We start from the raw sequence: 15,547 nt of genomic DNA, 5'->3' as shown, positions 1-15,547 counted from the left end.
GCCATTTCCAGCACAAATCCAGGGTTTAACAAGAGCGTGTGGGGGGAGGAGTGGGGAACCTCAAAGCAATACTCTGTAACAATAGAAACAGCACCCAGAGACTCCCCGCCCTTTTGTTGTATTCATCTTGCTTTGTTAACAACTGTGATTAAAATAGAGATAGAGGATGTATGTGGATGGATGCTTGGTGTGGATAATAACTGAATGATCAGGGAGGTGCCAACCTAAGAATTCAGTGTCCATTGGCTGAAGAAGGTGTCAAGTGGAAATAACCAGAGGATCCCCGGAGGGCAGACTGGAATCCACCCAACAGCCTCAAGAATGGGAGAACCAAAGAACAAGATAACATCTGGCAGCACGGAGCCATCAGGAATGTGCCATCTGCTGATTGATTCAGCAACAGCATGATGAAGCAATTCCCAGACTGGCATAGGAAGAAATTCCTATAAAAATGGACTCTAGAAAGTGAGAACTTTGGGGTCTGATTCTGCAAACCAACTTCCAGGAACATCAGATATGCATCTGACGAGGCGCTGCTCCCTCCTCATGTCCAGGCCATCTGGCCAGTGGCTTGGCATGAGCAACTCTAAGGCTGGTAACTATGATAACAACCTTGCAGAACCTGTGTGTGTGTGTATGAATGAACGTGTGAATAAATATGAAACTGAATGGAATGTTATAGCTATAACTAACTGCTTACTATGATTCTTTCTCTATTCACAATAAATGTGGCATTTTGCCTTTTCCCCTTTAATAAGATCCTGCTGGTTTTTATTTTGTTGGTATAACAGGCCTATGGCTCTGCAATCACATCAACCAATTCCCTCAGCACCCTGAGATGCATTAGATATGGACCCATGGACTTGTGCATATCCAGCTTCTCTAAATAGTACTTAACCTGTTCTTTCATCACTGAGGGCTGCTCACCTCCTCCCCATACTGTGTTGCCCAGGACAGCAGTGTGGGAGCTGACCTTGTCTGTGAAGATCGAGACAAAAAAAGCATTGAGTACTTCAGCTTCTTCCACATCATGTCACTAGGTTGTCTCCCCCAATCATTAAGGGTCTCACACTTTCCCTGACCTTTTTCTTGCTGCTAACATACCTGTAGAAACCCTTCTTGTTACCCTTCACATCCCTTGCTAACTGCAACTCCAGTTGTGTTTTGGCCTTCCTGATTACACCCCTGCACGCTCGAGCAATATTTTTATACTCTTCCCTAGTCATCTGTCCGAGTTTCCACTTCTTGTAAGCTTCCATTTTGTGTTTAAGCTTACCGAAGATTTCACTTTTATGCTCCTTTTCAAAATTACCTGCGCTCCAGGCAGACTCCAGTTACTGCATGTGCTGAGCAATTTTCAGGAGCAGTGCCTTACTGTGGAAACCAGGGCCGGCTCCAGGCACCAGCGAAGGAAGCAGGTGCGTGTGGCAGCTAATAGAAAGGGGTGGCACTCCGTCCGTCATCGGGGCGGCACATCCGGGTCTTCGGCGGCGGGCCCTGCAGTCCCTCTCTTCCTCTTCGGCAGCAGCTCAGCCAGGCTTGGTTTTTTTGTTTTTTGTTTCCTTCGGCGCTTGGGGCGGCAAAAAAGCTGGAGCCGGCCCTGGTGGAAACTCAACACTCGAGATTATTTTTGTTTTCAATTTAAGGATCATGTAGATACAGGTTTCACCCTGAGTGTAAACTGATCCAACTGATGCTGCTTTGGGTGGTTGCTTTTCCTCTAATCCACAGACTGGCCATGATTCAGTGTCACTGTCTTAAAAACCTTGGTTAGATATCCTTTATCGCACCTAGCTAAAGCCATGCTTCCTGATGGCTTTTATCCAGTTGGCCTTTCATCTCCACCTAGACAGGCCTTTACCCTCTGAAATATATATATAATCCCATGTTTATCCCCCTTTAGCTTCATTAACTTTCTGCCTCCCCACCACACACTCCCTAGTCTTTTTTCAAGCAAATACAAATTTCAGGAGGAAGGGAGAAAATAATGATGGATTTATAGAGTAATTTTTATGTTATTAAAGCTAGAAACTAATGTTCAGTAGTCTTATTCACACATGCCAATTCATAAATCTCCAGACAAAAGCTAAGTAAAGATAAAATTAAGATTGAAAGTACATAAATGAAGTAAAAATTAAGAGTAAAAAACATTATCAGGATGTTGTAATTATCCAAAGAGCAAGCACTACAAACTCAGGAAATTCAGAGTTCAGTTTAAATTTAAAAGAAATCTATATATATATTATGACAGGTTTCACAGAGCAGCCGTGTTAGTCTGTATCCGCAAAAAGAAAAGGAGTACTTGTGACACCTTAGAGACTAACAAATTATGGTAGTGGAATGCAGAGTTAGGGCACTTAGTCCTCAACTCTGATGTCATACAATAGCTGCACAACTATGATTAGGGTGTTCTGGTGTTTGTGGTCCAAGATTAGATTAAATTTATTTTTAACAACATTAGTTTTGTCCATATTTTCCACCCCATGGTGTCCCTACAGGAGATGGTTTGTTTGGAACAAGTCTACTCAAAATAGACTTGTGATAGTCTGTGCACTACCGGGAGCAATTTGGTCTTGAAATGTGTTCTGTTACCATTTTGCTGGGGTGCACCACAGTGGTCACCATGCCAAATTTATCCAGCAAGGCCTGATAGTCAACTAAACTTCCTTGCAAAAAATGTTGAAGTTGTTTTACCTAACTACACAGCTAACAATGTTGTCTTTTCTAATTGAGGTGTCAGCCAACAGTCAGTGCAGTTTGGTTTTGTTATCACAGTAATGCAGAAAGCAACTGTTAAAGATTACCTTTTGTTAATCATCTTGGCGCAGCCCAAATCAAACCAAGGCTGCTATCAAAATTTTTATTTATTCCATATCACTAACACCACTGTAACCTATTGCAGAGTGTCCTGGCAATACCATAAAGAGAGAAAATCAGATTAGACACATAAAGCTTGCACATGCTTAATTTAATAACTTTATGCCTGGTGAGTACTCCTATTGAAGTCAACGAGACTACATACAGCCTACACTTAAGCACATTTGTAAATTTTTGCAAGACTGGGGCCTTGGAGAATGCATCCAGACATGGTGGCAATTGGCAAATTAGAAATATACGTAAAATAAATTTGTCTGCTGTTGTTGAATCCTTTAAAAGAGTGGCAAACACTATCATAGCACCCAATAAGAAAAGGATAATTTGATTCTAGTGACTTTAGTGGCTGTGTGCTCTGTGCAGGGGGAGAGAGTGACTGATGAGATGCTTGTTTACTTCATTGGGGTGTGGTAGGGTTTTGAGAAGAGATTGTATCAAATATACAGACAGGCAGCAATATCACCTACATGCAGTTGTCCTGCTTAAAAGCACGGGATGAGCAGTGTGAAGCCACATCATAACCCTGAAAGCTTTTACTTTCCCAAATACAAGGGTGGGTTTGTTTGGGGGTGTGTTTTTGGGTGGGGGCGGGGAGGAGCAGGGGGTTCTCCTCAGCTGTCCCAGAGCTGACCAACATTCACTCTCAGCAGCCATGGACCCTTTAACTTCAGCATGCCACCTGACTGAGGGGCTGTTGCCCAGACAAACTCTCCCCCAACCAACCCAGCCCAGTGAAAGGGCGAGAGCCTTAGAGAGCAGCGCTGGGGCTGGCTGACCTGAATGTCCCTGCAGCCGCTCTTCAAGTTGTGCCAGTTCATCTTCTTTCGGCCTCTGGTGAGTGTGAGGAGACCCCTGGGTCGGTGCAGGCAGCGCGCCCTCTGTGGACGCCCCCGCCTCGCCCCGACTGGGGAGCATTCATTGCTGAGGCCGAACCTTGCAGGCAGGCGCGCGGCGTTCACTCCTCCCGCCTGCAGGCGGCGCTGCCGGCGCTGGGAGAACCCGGAGCAGAGGAGATCAGGCCAGCGTGAGCCTAGAGCGGACGCCGCTGGTAAGGGAAGGAGTTCCGCTTCCGGCGCCGCCATTTTGCCGTGAGACAGCAGCCGCGCACCGGCTCCCAACCCGCGACAGGATGTTGTCGACAGCGGGCTACGCGGAGCCCAGGCCCGGGATGGGGCATCAGCTCGGCGCCCCCGTGCAGCACCGGTTCTCCCCCTACACCTTCAACGGAGGGTAAAGAGCCGGGCCCTCGCCGCTGGGACCCGCAGCCCCGCGATCTCGTCGCCCCCCCCGGGCGCTCGTGGCGCTGCGGGGCCCGGCGCTTTCACTTTCTGTTATCGGTAGATCCCCGAGCCCGGCCGGCGCCCCCCGCTATGTCCCCCCCCACCCCACCCCCCAAGCCGGCGAGCGCGGCGCCGGGCTCGGGGACCAGGGCGCGGAGGCCACGCCCGGGTCACAGCCACGGCTCCCGCTGCCCGCCCGTAGCCTGGCCGCGAACCACCCCGAAGGGGAATTCACAGAAACCCTGGTGCCTTCGGAGCCCCGCAGCAGCTTCCCCGCTCCGAGCTGCTCAGTGTGGGGTTTTGCCTCACCTCTTGCTCCTCTACACTGGAGGGACCCCCATTTGCCTGCAGAGAAGGGAGGTGAACAACGTGATGAAAAGACCCTCATGTAAAGAGGACCCGTGGCTGTAATGTCTCAGTGGCAGCGAGTAGTTTACTGTTTTCACTAGTAGTTGAGCACCTGCCCCGATCTCTAGGTGCCGCACACAATGCTAGGGCGTATGAATGCCGTCTGTGCAGCTGAATGTTGTTTGAAAGACTGGAGGAAAGGAGGTTTGGAAACTGCTTTTCTATATTGAAGCTGGGCCTTGCAGCAGCTTTCAAGGCAGAGGGACGTTGAAAGGCAGGTTTTAGTCTGATGAAGAATCCCTGTGTTGCGTCCAGCTTTTAGGAGCACCATTACGCTTAGAAGGGAGCATCCAACAAAAGGGTCTAATTTAAATCTAAAGCAAGGTGTAGTGATCTCCTGGCTTGTGTTTGTGATCTCATCCCCTTCTCTGAAACTGTAATGGCAAATTATCCTGGCAGATTTTTATCACTTTCTTTCTAGAACGTATGCATCTTAGACTCTGTTATCCTCAATATTCGTAAGGTAAACCACCTTTAATTGTTCAGAAAGCCCAATGGCAACATCGTCCTATAAAAGTTGTAACTGCTGTGTTGAAAGCTACCTGGGGATAACTGTTACCAGTGGATTAGACATTTTATTAATACACTTTTCTGAGGTGACTGTGGGATCTGGGCACACAGATACACTAGTTTGTTGGTTCACAGAATTTTTCATAATGTTGGACCACTTCTAAAAAGAGATCGTTGGGTGTCCCACCACCTATCCCAGTCTTCTGATTCTGTAACTTACTTGTGGCAACTATTGCAGTTGGTTATTTGAAAAAACTAGGATAGTATTAAGATAAGATGAAAATGAAACTCTCAAATGTGAAGGTATTGGTGCTTAGTTGTATCTTCCCATCATATGTGTCTGAGCAGTTTTCACTTCCTTTGTGTAAGACTTTACCTTTATGAGGACTGATTCTCCACTCATCCTCAGCCCCTTTGCACAGGTCACAAAGTTTTTACCATCCTACCTGTGTATTGCTCTTCTTCATGTTGTCTATATACTTTGGGTGGCAGTGGGTGTTATCTGTGTAAATTCAGTCACAATCAAATTTATAGACATGAAGCAGCCACTTATGGTGAATGTATGAATTTTTTTTTTAAAACCCTTCTGGAAATCTTGAGTACTGGACAGTATGACATCTAGCAGGAAGCATAACTGCTTAAAAACTAAAAAGCTCCATCATTGTGACAGAGCTTCTCAGATCAGTTTGAGAACCATGCAGTAGTTATATTTCCCTATCACCTAAGTGAGTGTTTGTTAGAAATCATGATTATACATTAGTCTTTGTTTTCTTTAAGGACGGTGCTGGCAATTGCTGGAGAAGACTTTTCTATTGTTGCCTCAGACACGCGACTGAGTGAAGGTTATGCAATTCACAGCCGGAACAGTCCAAAATGCTATAAACTGTAAGTTTTAATCTTGTAGTATGGCATCTTGGGGAGATTGAATGACCAGCATTTTAATTTGCTGTCCCAGAAAAAATATTCCAGTAAGACAGGAAACAAATTTGTAAGGGTTTAATTTGGGCTCTCTTGTGATGCTATAAATGAGATCAAGTTTCTTAGTTTGTGTGTTAGAGTTGCTGTTGTGAATAGCTTTGCCTGTTCCTGACACCCAGTAGGTACATCAGTAGTCCATTATTACAGTAGATCATGTGGCACTTCCAGTAGCTCCCTAGCAGAGATCAGCAGTGAACCTGTCAGCAATTCCTTTTTCAATCTTCTTTCATGTTTCTCCTATACTTCCTTCAGTGCACGTGGATAGTGTCCCTTTTAAAAAGTTTATCATTACATGCTTTTAAATGTGGCAAATGCCTCACTCACACTCCCAACTGCCACCAGCTACAGATGCAAACCCTCTGTTGTCTTTGACTGTTCACGTGAGTTCAAGTTTCTCCCAGCTAACTCCTTAACATATCAGCAACTTCTTGGTAATGCCCAGTGGTGAGTTATCTTGGTACCATTTCAGTCTGCTGAAATGTGGTGGCTGCCTATCATTGATGTAGCCTTATAGTAAGAGAAAAAACTGTCACTTTAGGCTGTTAAAGTTAATAACAAATTTAACAGCTTTATATAAAATATATTGTCAATTTTTAGATGGCACAGTTTGTAAATAGTTAAGCTTGAAATGACTATCGACCCTCATTAATTTTTAAATAAAAGTTTAATATTTTGATGATTTGCATTTCTATAGCTCCTTCACTCTGATCACACTTTATAAAATGTTAATTAAATAGCCCTTTAAGGTATGTAAATAGCCTCTCAATAGCCCTATAAGGTATGTAAATGCTGTTGTTCCAATCTTCGATTGGCAGTTTGAGGCACAGAGGTTAAATCACATACCTGTGGTATTACAAAATTTAGCTGACAGGACTGGGAATAGAATCTGTTTCTCCTTTCTCACAGTCTTGCACTTAACCACTAGATAAGTGGTTCCCAAACTGGTATACAGAGCCATATTGATTTGCAAATTCCTTCCTAATAGTCTATAGAGAATTAGCTGATCATTGTTACCAGCTGATGCATTGCATTAAAAAATGCTAAGAATATGTTCAGTACTTTCCTAGTGTTGCTCATCAATGTAAGAAACTGGTGGAGTTGATGGTTCATGTTTTTAGTGCTTACTGAAATATCAAATTTTGCATTTTACAGAACAGATCAAACAGTCATTGGATGCAGTGGTTTTCATGGAGACTGCCTTACACTGACTAAAATTATCGAAGCAAGACTAAAGGTAGCTAGATGTTTGATATTTTTATGTATAAATGAAAGTAATAAAAACCTTATTAAAATATTAGAGAAGTGAGCAATAATTAGATCAGGTGAAGAAGCTGAAATAAAAATGTAACAAAGTAAAGTTGGCTGTTTTGTTTCAAACATTCCCCTGAAATATTTATACCCCAAACATTGTAGCACTGCTAGTGAAAGAACTAGAAAGTGAAAGTGTACTTACATGGATTTACTGAGTAAAATGCAAAGGCAATTAGAACACAAATTGTGAAGAGTAATATCAGTGGTTTTATGAAAGCTTCTGTATGAAACCTAAATTTTGCGCTTAAACTACTTTAAGAAACCCAATGTGTACACCAACATTTAATCATGATAATTTTTTAGATTACTAATTGAATTTTCATATCATTAAATGTATTTGAATTATACTCCTGCTATGCACTCTTCTTCTTGGTGAGATGTAGTTTGAAATTTACTTGTTATAAAAATAGTGGTTATGTCCACTTACTATTCTAATATTACTGTTTACCCCACCTTTGTGTGTGCTGCACCACAGATGTACAAGCATTCCAATAACAAGATCATGACTACTGGGGCTATTGCAGCAATGCTGTCGACAATCCTGTATTCTCGACGCTTCTTTCCTTACTACGTTTACAACATCATTGGTGGGCTTGATGAAGAAGGTAAAGACTTAGACTTTCTTGTGGAGAGCAAAGGAAGCGGTGGCTGATTTCTACAGGTGAAGGGCAATCATTTCAGCAGAAGCAGACTGGTGGTGCAGTTTGAAGAAGCTTGTATGCTTGCTTCTCTTACGTGAAATGTTGCTCTTCACTTACATTTGTTTGAGGCTCTCAAAGCACTTTATAATAGCTTTGGTGGTAAGTATTACAATCCCTTTAAGTAGGTAAACTAATGCATAGTTTATATGACCAATCTTATAGTTTTCACCAACATCTCGATATATTACTACTGTCAGTCTCTAAAGAGTCTGTATGAACTCCAAAATCTAAAGATGGCTAAATCCTATTTTTTCAAATGACTTACAGCTGAAATAACATCTTTGCTAAAAACACTACCTTTCTATCTTTTCATGTTTTAATTTTTTAAAGGTGGATTGGAATACACTGCTTGTCTTTCAAGCTGTTTGGAAAAGAAACCATACAGAACACTGGAATGCCAGTGGCATGGGTTGCCAGTGTTCTGTTCACAGGACTTTGCCTGTATTGGGGGTCAAGCATATACATCTAGTTTAAAGATGAAATGTTTTACTAACTCCCATCTTAATGCTAACTTTACCTTCAGATCCTTTATTTTTATTGGTAGGCAGGGCTGTTCCAGCAGCATATTCCTTTTCTGAATGGCCTGTGAAATTAACAAATATACTGTTTTCAAATCAAAACTTTTGGAGATATGGATTATATAAAAGCTGTAGGTCAATAAAACTTGGAAAGTAACTATCACTTTTAGCACCTCAGAAGCATGTTCTTATCTCTGGCTTTTAAGCTTTTCCAATTATTTAGTTGAGCTCCAGCTAGAATACCATTAGGATCCTCTATTCTATGGCTTTGACCAAGAATCAGAGCTGGTCTTTATCCTCAAACCTCCAGTCACCTTTTCTTTAGAGGTCAAGTTATTAATCTTGTCTCAGGATGGCTTGGAAACTAGTATATGTAGTGTTTTTGAAGTAGGTCTTGTATATCATTAAGAAAATAGTTTTCTGGCATGTAGATTTAATATACATTTTTCTTTTCAAGGGAAGGGAGCAGTGTACAGCTTTGACCCAGTAGGTTCATACCAGAGAGATGCCTTCAAAGCTGGTGGTTCAGCAAGTGCCATGCTACAGCCCCTACTTGACAACCAGGTAAAGTAGTCTTGATTTTTGTGTCAAAAATATTTTACATCTTGGTAACCTTATGTGTCTCATTCTTTCCGAACAATTTTACCATGGCTCATGTGTAATAGGGCTGTAACATAGTTAGGCTGTGGAATGGTGGTTCTTTCCCTGCACCATTCTGTTAAGGGCAAACGTGAGTGAAAGTCTTGGACAATCTTTAGAAACTTGAATGTTCACACTTGTGCAAATTCTTAATGTTCTTAGAGTACTGCAAAGCAATGTGTAAACGGATTGTGCTCTATGGGATGATCTGGCATAATGCTGAGTGTGGTAGCTCTCAAGCAATGCTAGAATGGGAAGCCTCTGTATGAACTGGTTCAGTTTGAATGTTCATTGTGGTTTTTAATAAAACTACTCTATATATATTGAAGAGGAGAAAAACCATACTTGCCTTATCCGGAGCCCAATTTCCTGCTCTCTCTACTCAGTAGGTATAATAGAATTACTAGCACACCTCCCTTTATGCACCAGCTTTTGAGCAGTCTTACATCAGTTTAAATTGTTGAACCAAATCCCTTTGCAAGTGTTTGGTGTTCAGAAGAGATTGATCTATGTTTTAGAATTTCTGTTCACACTTAAGCCTAGCAATTCTGATGTCTGACTAAACTAATTTTAGTTTCTTTTTACTTGAATTTTTAAAAACCTGTGAAACAAAACGTAATCGTGTCACTTTCTTTCCTAGGTTGGCTTCAAGAATATGCAAAATGTGGAGCACGTACCTTTGTCCCTGGAAAAGGCTATGCAACTAGTTAAAGATGTCTTTATTTCTGCAGCTGAGAGAGATGTATACACTGGAGATGCACTTAAGATCTCCATTGTCACAAAAGATGGTATTAAGGAGGAGACACTTCAATTACGGAAAGACTAATTCAGAATACTTGTCACTTAAATCTGCATTATGTAATCTAATTTGTAACCAGTCTGATTTACTTGTTATGTGGTGATATTTGTCTTATTAAAAGAATTTAACAAAAGTTATCAAAATGTTGAACGTTTGCTATCTTCAGACATTACTGATGGAGTTTGAAAAGTGATGGTGTTTCCTGATTAAATTGGGGCAACCCATTTATTCACTGGTTGGGATATGGGTTTGTTTTGATAAATGGGAAAACCAGAAAGAATGCTGCATAGTAGATCAACCAGAGTGTGACTGACAGCACATAATAGATTGAATTACCCTTCAGTTTACAGCTGCCAGTTTTACTCTTTGTGAGCTAACTTTGCAGTTGTGTGTAAGAGTAGTAAGCGTACTACTCAGGATGAAGGAAAAAAAAATCAATCCACTTTCTTCCTCCTCTGTTCTATCATGACATTCTTTGTTGGATTGGTTTCAGTGTTCCCCTTCTTTGTAGCCCATATAACTTGCTCTTTCTCCAAAATCTGTGCTACTCTTCTAATTTATCTCTCCTGCTCATCCTCAACCATATAGGGCTTAGAAACCTTACCTGATAGCTAGAGGAGTAAACCTGTTAACCAGAAGCCAGTTTTGAGTGAGAAGCCAGTTCCCCTTGGAAACAGAAGGGTGCAGGGATTCCTAACAGTGTTTTCCTTGAACCCTGCTCAGGGGCTCATCTTTCACATCTGTTGCCAACTAGTTAGTATTCAAATGTGAAGCCCACCAGTGACCACCACAATATCATGTGGCTGCTGTGTTGGGAATGTCTCTACAACCATACATATGTCCTAAACTCTATCTCATAAGTAGCTCCATTTGCCACCTACTGCTGCTCAGAGCTTTCCCAAGGAGCAACTGAGTTACCTGCTGAATAGCATCAGGGGAGCTGTTTAGTGTTCACTCTGCAGCAGCTTGGGAAACTCTGAGCATCAGTAGAGGCACTTCAACTGTCTGCAGAATTTGGAAGATGGCACTGTATTGTTTTACAATAAGTCCATGTTTGGAAGGTTCTCTTCACAGCTGCTAGGGCCTGGAAATGGAAACAAAAACTAGATTCTAAAGATGTTGATGGCACTAGCCTGGGAAAGAATCCTACTTTTCAGGAGTGAGTGGATTTTTCAAGGTTTGTGTCTCTAGTCACAAAATCAGATATTTTAGTAGTGCTTTAAAGTAAATTGTTAATTTACTACGTGATTGGTATAATTTAGAATATTTCTATATAAACTAGAAAGCATAAATAAAGAATTACCATCTTCTCACTTAAAAAAAAGAAAAGGAGTACTTGTGGCACCTTAGAGACTAACAAATTTATTTGAACATAAGCTTTCGTGAGCTACAGCTCACGTCATCGGATGCATACAGTGGAAAATACAGTGGGGAGATTTATATACACAGAGAACATGAAACAATGGGTGTTACCATACACACTGTAACCAGAGTGATCAGGTAAGGTGAGCTATTACCAGCCGGGAGGGGGACAGGGGGGACGACCTTTTGTAGTGATAATCTAGGTGGGCCATTTCCAGCATCTGACAACGTCGGGGTGGGGGGGAAGAGGGGGGAGATAAACATGGAGAAATAGTTTTACTTTGTGTAATGACACATCCACTCCCAGTCTTTATTCAAGCCTAAGTTAATTGTATCCAGTTTGCAAATTAATTCCAATTCAGCAGTCTCTCCTTGGAGTCTGTTTTTGAAGTTTTTTTGTTGAATTGCTTCTTTTAGGTCTGTGAATCGAGTGACCAAAGAGATTGAAGTGTTCTCCTTGTTAGGGTTAAGAACATTTTATAGCTAGATCAGCATCCATATATGTTTAAAATGATTATTCATTTCCAAACTCACCTATGGTAACCCAACCCAATGCTAATTTTAGTTAATAGGAATTTGTCAGTTGAGTTCTATGGATGTTGGTCTGGGGTCCATAATAAATATTTATTATTGCATGCTATAATTAAAAAAACATTTTAGCTGCAACTTTGGTTTCCAAATGTATTTTCAAAGAATACACAAGTGAGATATAGGTTTGATCAGCATTAGTCTTTCCAGTCAAGTGGCTTCACTAGACGAGCAATTCTCAACAAGGGGTATGCAGAGGTTTTCCAAGGGGGGGTATATCAACTCATCTAGATATTTGCCTCATTTTACAACAGGCCACATAAAAACCACTAGCCAAGTCAGTACAAACTAAAATTTCATACAGACAAAATGAGAACGGAAGCAGTTTTTCAGTAATAGTGTGCTGTGCCACCTTTGTATTTTTATGTCCGATTTTGTAAGCAAGTAGTTTGGTCTTGCATCCCCACAAGTTTCACCTCACAATCAGACTCCTGAAAACGGGTACAGTAGTCTGGAAAGGTTTAGAACCACTGCACTAGACAAACTCATCAATATTCCAGTATGCAGGAGTCAGTGTTCTTGTTTTCAATAAGTTTGAATATATAAATTGTGTTCCACCTCATGAAACCTTACTGGGTTAAATGAGTGGAGGTGCCATGCTTGGTTCCTCGGACTAACTACAAACATTTAGTAAATAGAGAGTGTTTGAGTAGTATTGTGAAAGCTAGTGCAATGTAAAAAAAATTTGTTGTAAACATTTACCTACTTGGGAGCTCATGCTCCAGTTTCAGTCTTTTCAGAAAAGTATTTAAAATTGCAATAATTTTTACAGCAGAGAGTCTCATATTATAACCTCTCTTCCGTGGTCAATCCAGTATAGAGATTGAAACGAAGACTGCATCTGCATTTGGAGCTAGGGGTGTGATTTGCACCTTGCAGAGGCATACGCTAGCTCAATAAGCGCAGGCAATGGTGGCCCAGGCTAGCTGCACCAAGTACAGACCTGCTTGGATCCTGTGGGCACATGCTCAGGGTGGTTAGCCCGTGCTGCCTCTTGCTGCTGTCCATGCTACTGTGGATACACCACCAATTTTAGTTCACTGTGCTAGCGTGTTTCTTAATGAGCTGGGAATCATACCCCTAGCTCCAAGTGTAGATGTAGGTTCAGGAAGGATTGTTGCATTCCTGCCTCCATGAATCAGCAGTTCAAGACACAGATGTGGTCTCACTAATACTTTCAAGCAAGTGAAAGCCCCTAGGAAGGACTACTGGGACAAAAACCTTTGCTGGAATTGTATGATTTGGTTTGAAGGCTGAGCAGTTCAATCTTCTGTCCTCCAGTGGAAGGTTGCATATTTAGTGGCAAAATATAGCCTGGTGTACTATGCATGTTCTTAGATGCTTTCACAATCCATACATGCTTTACATCAACACATTCAGTGCAGTAGTTTGGCCTGAAGCATTTCATTTCAGGCAGAAATGTGTTTCTTCATTTACCTGCTGCTAGGTCTTAGGTAAACAATAGCAGATGTGAATTATATGAGTCAGCAAAGCAGTAATTTCAGACTAGCTTAATATGAAAACTTGTGCCTTTGCAAACACCTCTTCCAGCTTTTCCAGGCCATGGACTGTGCTTTTATGGAGATATGCGGAGACCAGTCTCACTTTTTTGCATATGTCTTGCCTCTAAATTAAACATGGAGGTTTCTTGCCAAATGTAGCAGGACTGACTATTAGCTGTACTCTTCCCCCCCATGAAGTGAGACTAGCACTACTAGGATCAGATTGTCACATCACCCCAGCAGGGAGCAGTTCCACAATTCTTTTGGCTTTTTTGTGAAGTACTAGACAGACAAATACAGGTGAATGACTGCAAAAAAAGAACGCATGAGTACTATATCACATTCCTACAGAAAGCTACATCCCATTAAGCTAGAGCCTGACTTTCCTTTCTCTGACATGGCCATTTTTATACAAAATTAATGATTTTCAAGTGAGTGCCTTGAGTATTTAAGTTTTAATTAGTTTGTTTCTTCTCAGCCTTCATATCACTGCTGTGACTGTTCCATGAACGGTAGACACCCACCCAAAGTAATAACACTAAAGCAATGACACTTCTCTGCTTCCTGCCCTCTCTAGCCCTTCTCATTTCCTCCCACTGCTGTGCTCTGTCCAATATACACAGTGCCAGCACATCTCTGCCCTTACAGAGAAAAACACCTTGGTTCTCCCAGTCTACCGCTCTGGATGTTGACTCACTCCTGTTCGTTGAAACTCATTTTACCCATTTCCATTATCAGCCTCCTCAAGTCACAGTCTGAATGTTAGACTTGTCCCACAGCCACAATTGTTACACGGCCATGCTATATAGTTAAGTCTAGTGCAGGGGTCAGCTACCTATGGCACGGGTACCAAAGGTAGCGCGTGAGCCAATTTTCAGTGGCACGCTGCTGCCGGTCTGGGGTTCCATCTGCCAGCCCCTTGCCAGCCGGAGTCCTGGCCGTTGGCCCTGCTCAGCCCGCTGCTGGCCTGGGGTACTGGCCACTGGCACAGGGCTCTGCTCCTGGCCTTGGCCTGGTGCTCTGCACCTGCCCCTAGCTTTGGCCCACTGGCCCCAGCCTGAGGCAGTGAGGGGTTCAGATAGGGGTGCAACTCAGCACCCCCACCTTAAAAATTGTTCCAGCGCCACTGGGATGTTTTTAAGTCCTGATTTGCTGCTTATACCACGCCCCATGGAACAGCGCACAGCGTTTGACATGCATGCTGTCTGTAGCGATTTTTTTCCCCCACTGAGTTGAGGGGTACATTTGACAAAATGTCAGCTCCTAAGAAAGCAAAGTTAGATGTCCATTCATTTCAGCCTTTTTGGACAGGCATTTGGATTTATTCAAAAGAAGAACCGTGCTCTTTGTGCTTTCTGTTGTGAGAGTGTTGTTTGTCGCACATCAAGTGTTCAACAACATTTTGAAACGAAGCACGAGAAAACCTTTGATGAGCAGACAAGACTGAATCGATCAAAAACGCAGTAGCAGGATATGAGAAGCAAAGCAGCGTTTTTAAATGCTTAAGTGTAAGTAAAAATCAAGCTACAGAGGAAGTTACAAGACTGCACAGTGCACTGCAAAAAATGGAAAGCTGTCTACAGATGGGGAATTTAAAAGAAGTTTCTCAGCAGTTCGGAGATTTTGTTCAATGATTTGCCAAATAAAGATACGATCGTATCCAGAATTAAAGAACTGCCTGTCTCTGCCAGAACAGTTGAGAGTGAGTGAAATGGTAGAAAACATTAATGAAAAGCAGACGACTGCATTAAAAGACACAGCAGTGTTTAGCGTTGCAGTTGATGAGAGCGTGGATATAAACAATGTTCCACATTTGGCAGTTGCTGCAAGATATTGTGCTTCCAATGAAATCCAAGAGGAACTTTGTTACCAAAAAACCTCTGCATGGTACAACAAAGAGGGAAGATATAGTGGAAAGTTTTGTAAACCATTTTGAAGAACGAGGAGTTGACATCAGAAAAATATTTTGAGAGACAACAAATGGTGCTTCTGCCATGGTCGGAAAACAGAAAGGATTTGTAAAGTTACTTGAAGATCAAATTGGCCGCCCGATAGTCAAATTTCACTTTCATCCATC

General features: G+C 42.1%; 2 protein-coding genes across 2 annotated transcripts in view; one reads left to right on the top strand and one right to left on the bottom strand.

Annotated features, from left to right (window-relative positions):
* TBP (TATA-box binding protein) overlaps window positions 1-3,823 on the bottom strand; it is a 30,055-nt gene extending 26,232 nt beyond the window's left edge. Inside the window, exon 1 of the mRNA XM_073338005.1 lies at window positions 3,651-3,823. The gene's annotated coding sequence lies outside the window, so the exon portion shown is untranslated. The remainder of the gene's footprint in view (window positions 1-3,650) is intronic.
* A 106-nt stretch (window positions 3,824-3,929) lies between these two features.
* Window positions 3,930-10,151, top strand: PSMB1 (proteasome 20S subunit beta 1). Its single transcript, XM_073338008.1, has 6 exons — window positions 3,930-4,104; window positions 5,850-5,957; window positions 7,203-7,284; window positions 7,837-7,966; window positions 9,038-9,144; window positions 9,860-10,151. The coding sequence occupies exons 1-6, from the start codon at window positions 4,004-4,006 to the stop codon at window positions 10,043-10,045; spliced, it is 714 nt and encodes a 237-aa protein (XP_073194109.1). The 5' UTR covers window positions 3,930-4,003; the 3' UTR covers window positions 10,046-10,151.
* Window positions 10,152-15,547: the final 5,396 nt, after the last annotated feature.

Source organism: Lepidochelys kempii, chromosome 3 (genome assembly GCF_965140265.1).
Source record: "Lepidochelys kempii isolate rLepKem1 chromosome 3, rLepKem1.hap2, whole genome shotgun sequence".
NCBI lineage: Eukaryota > Metazoa > Chordata > Testudines > Cheloniidae > Lepidochelys > Lepidochelys kempii.
This window is presented reverse-complemented; position numbering and strand designations above follow the sequence as displayed.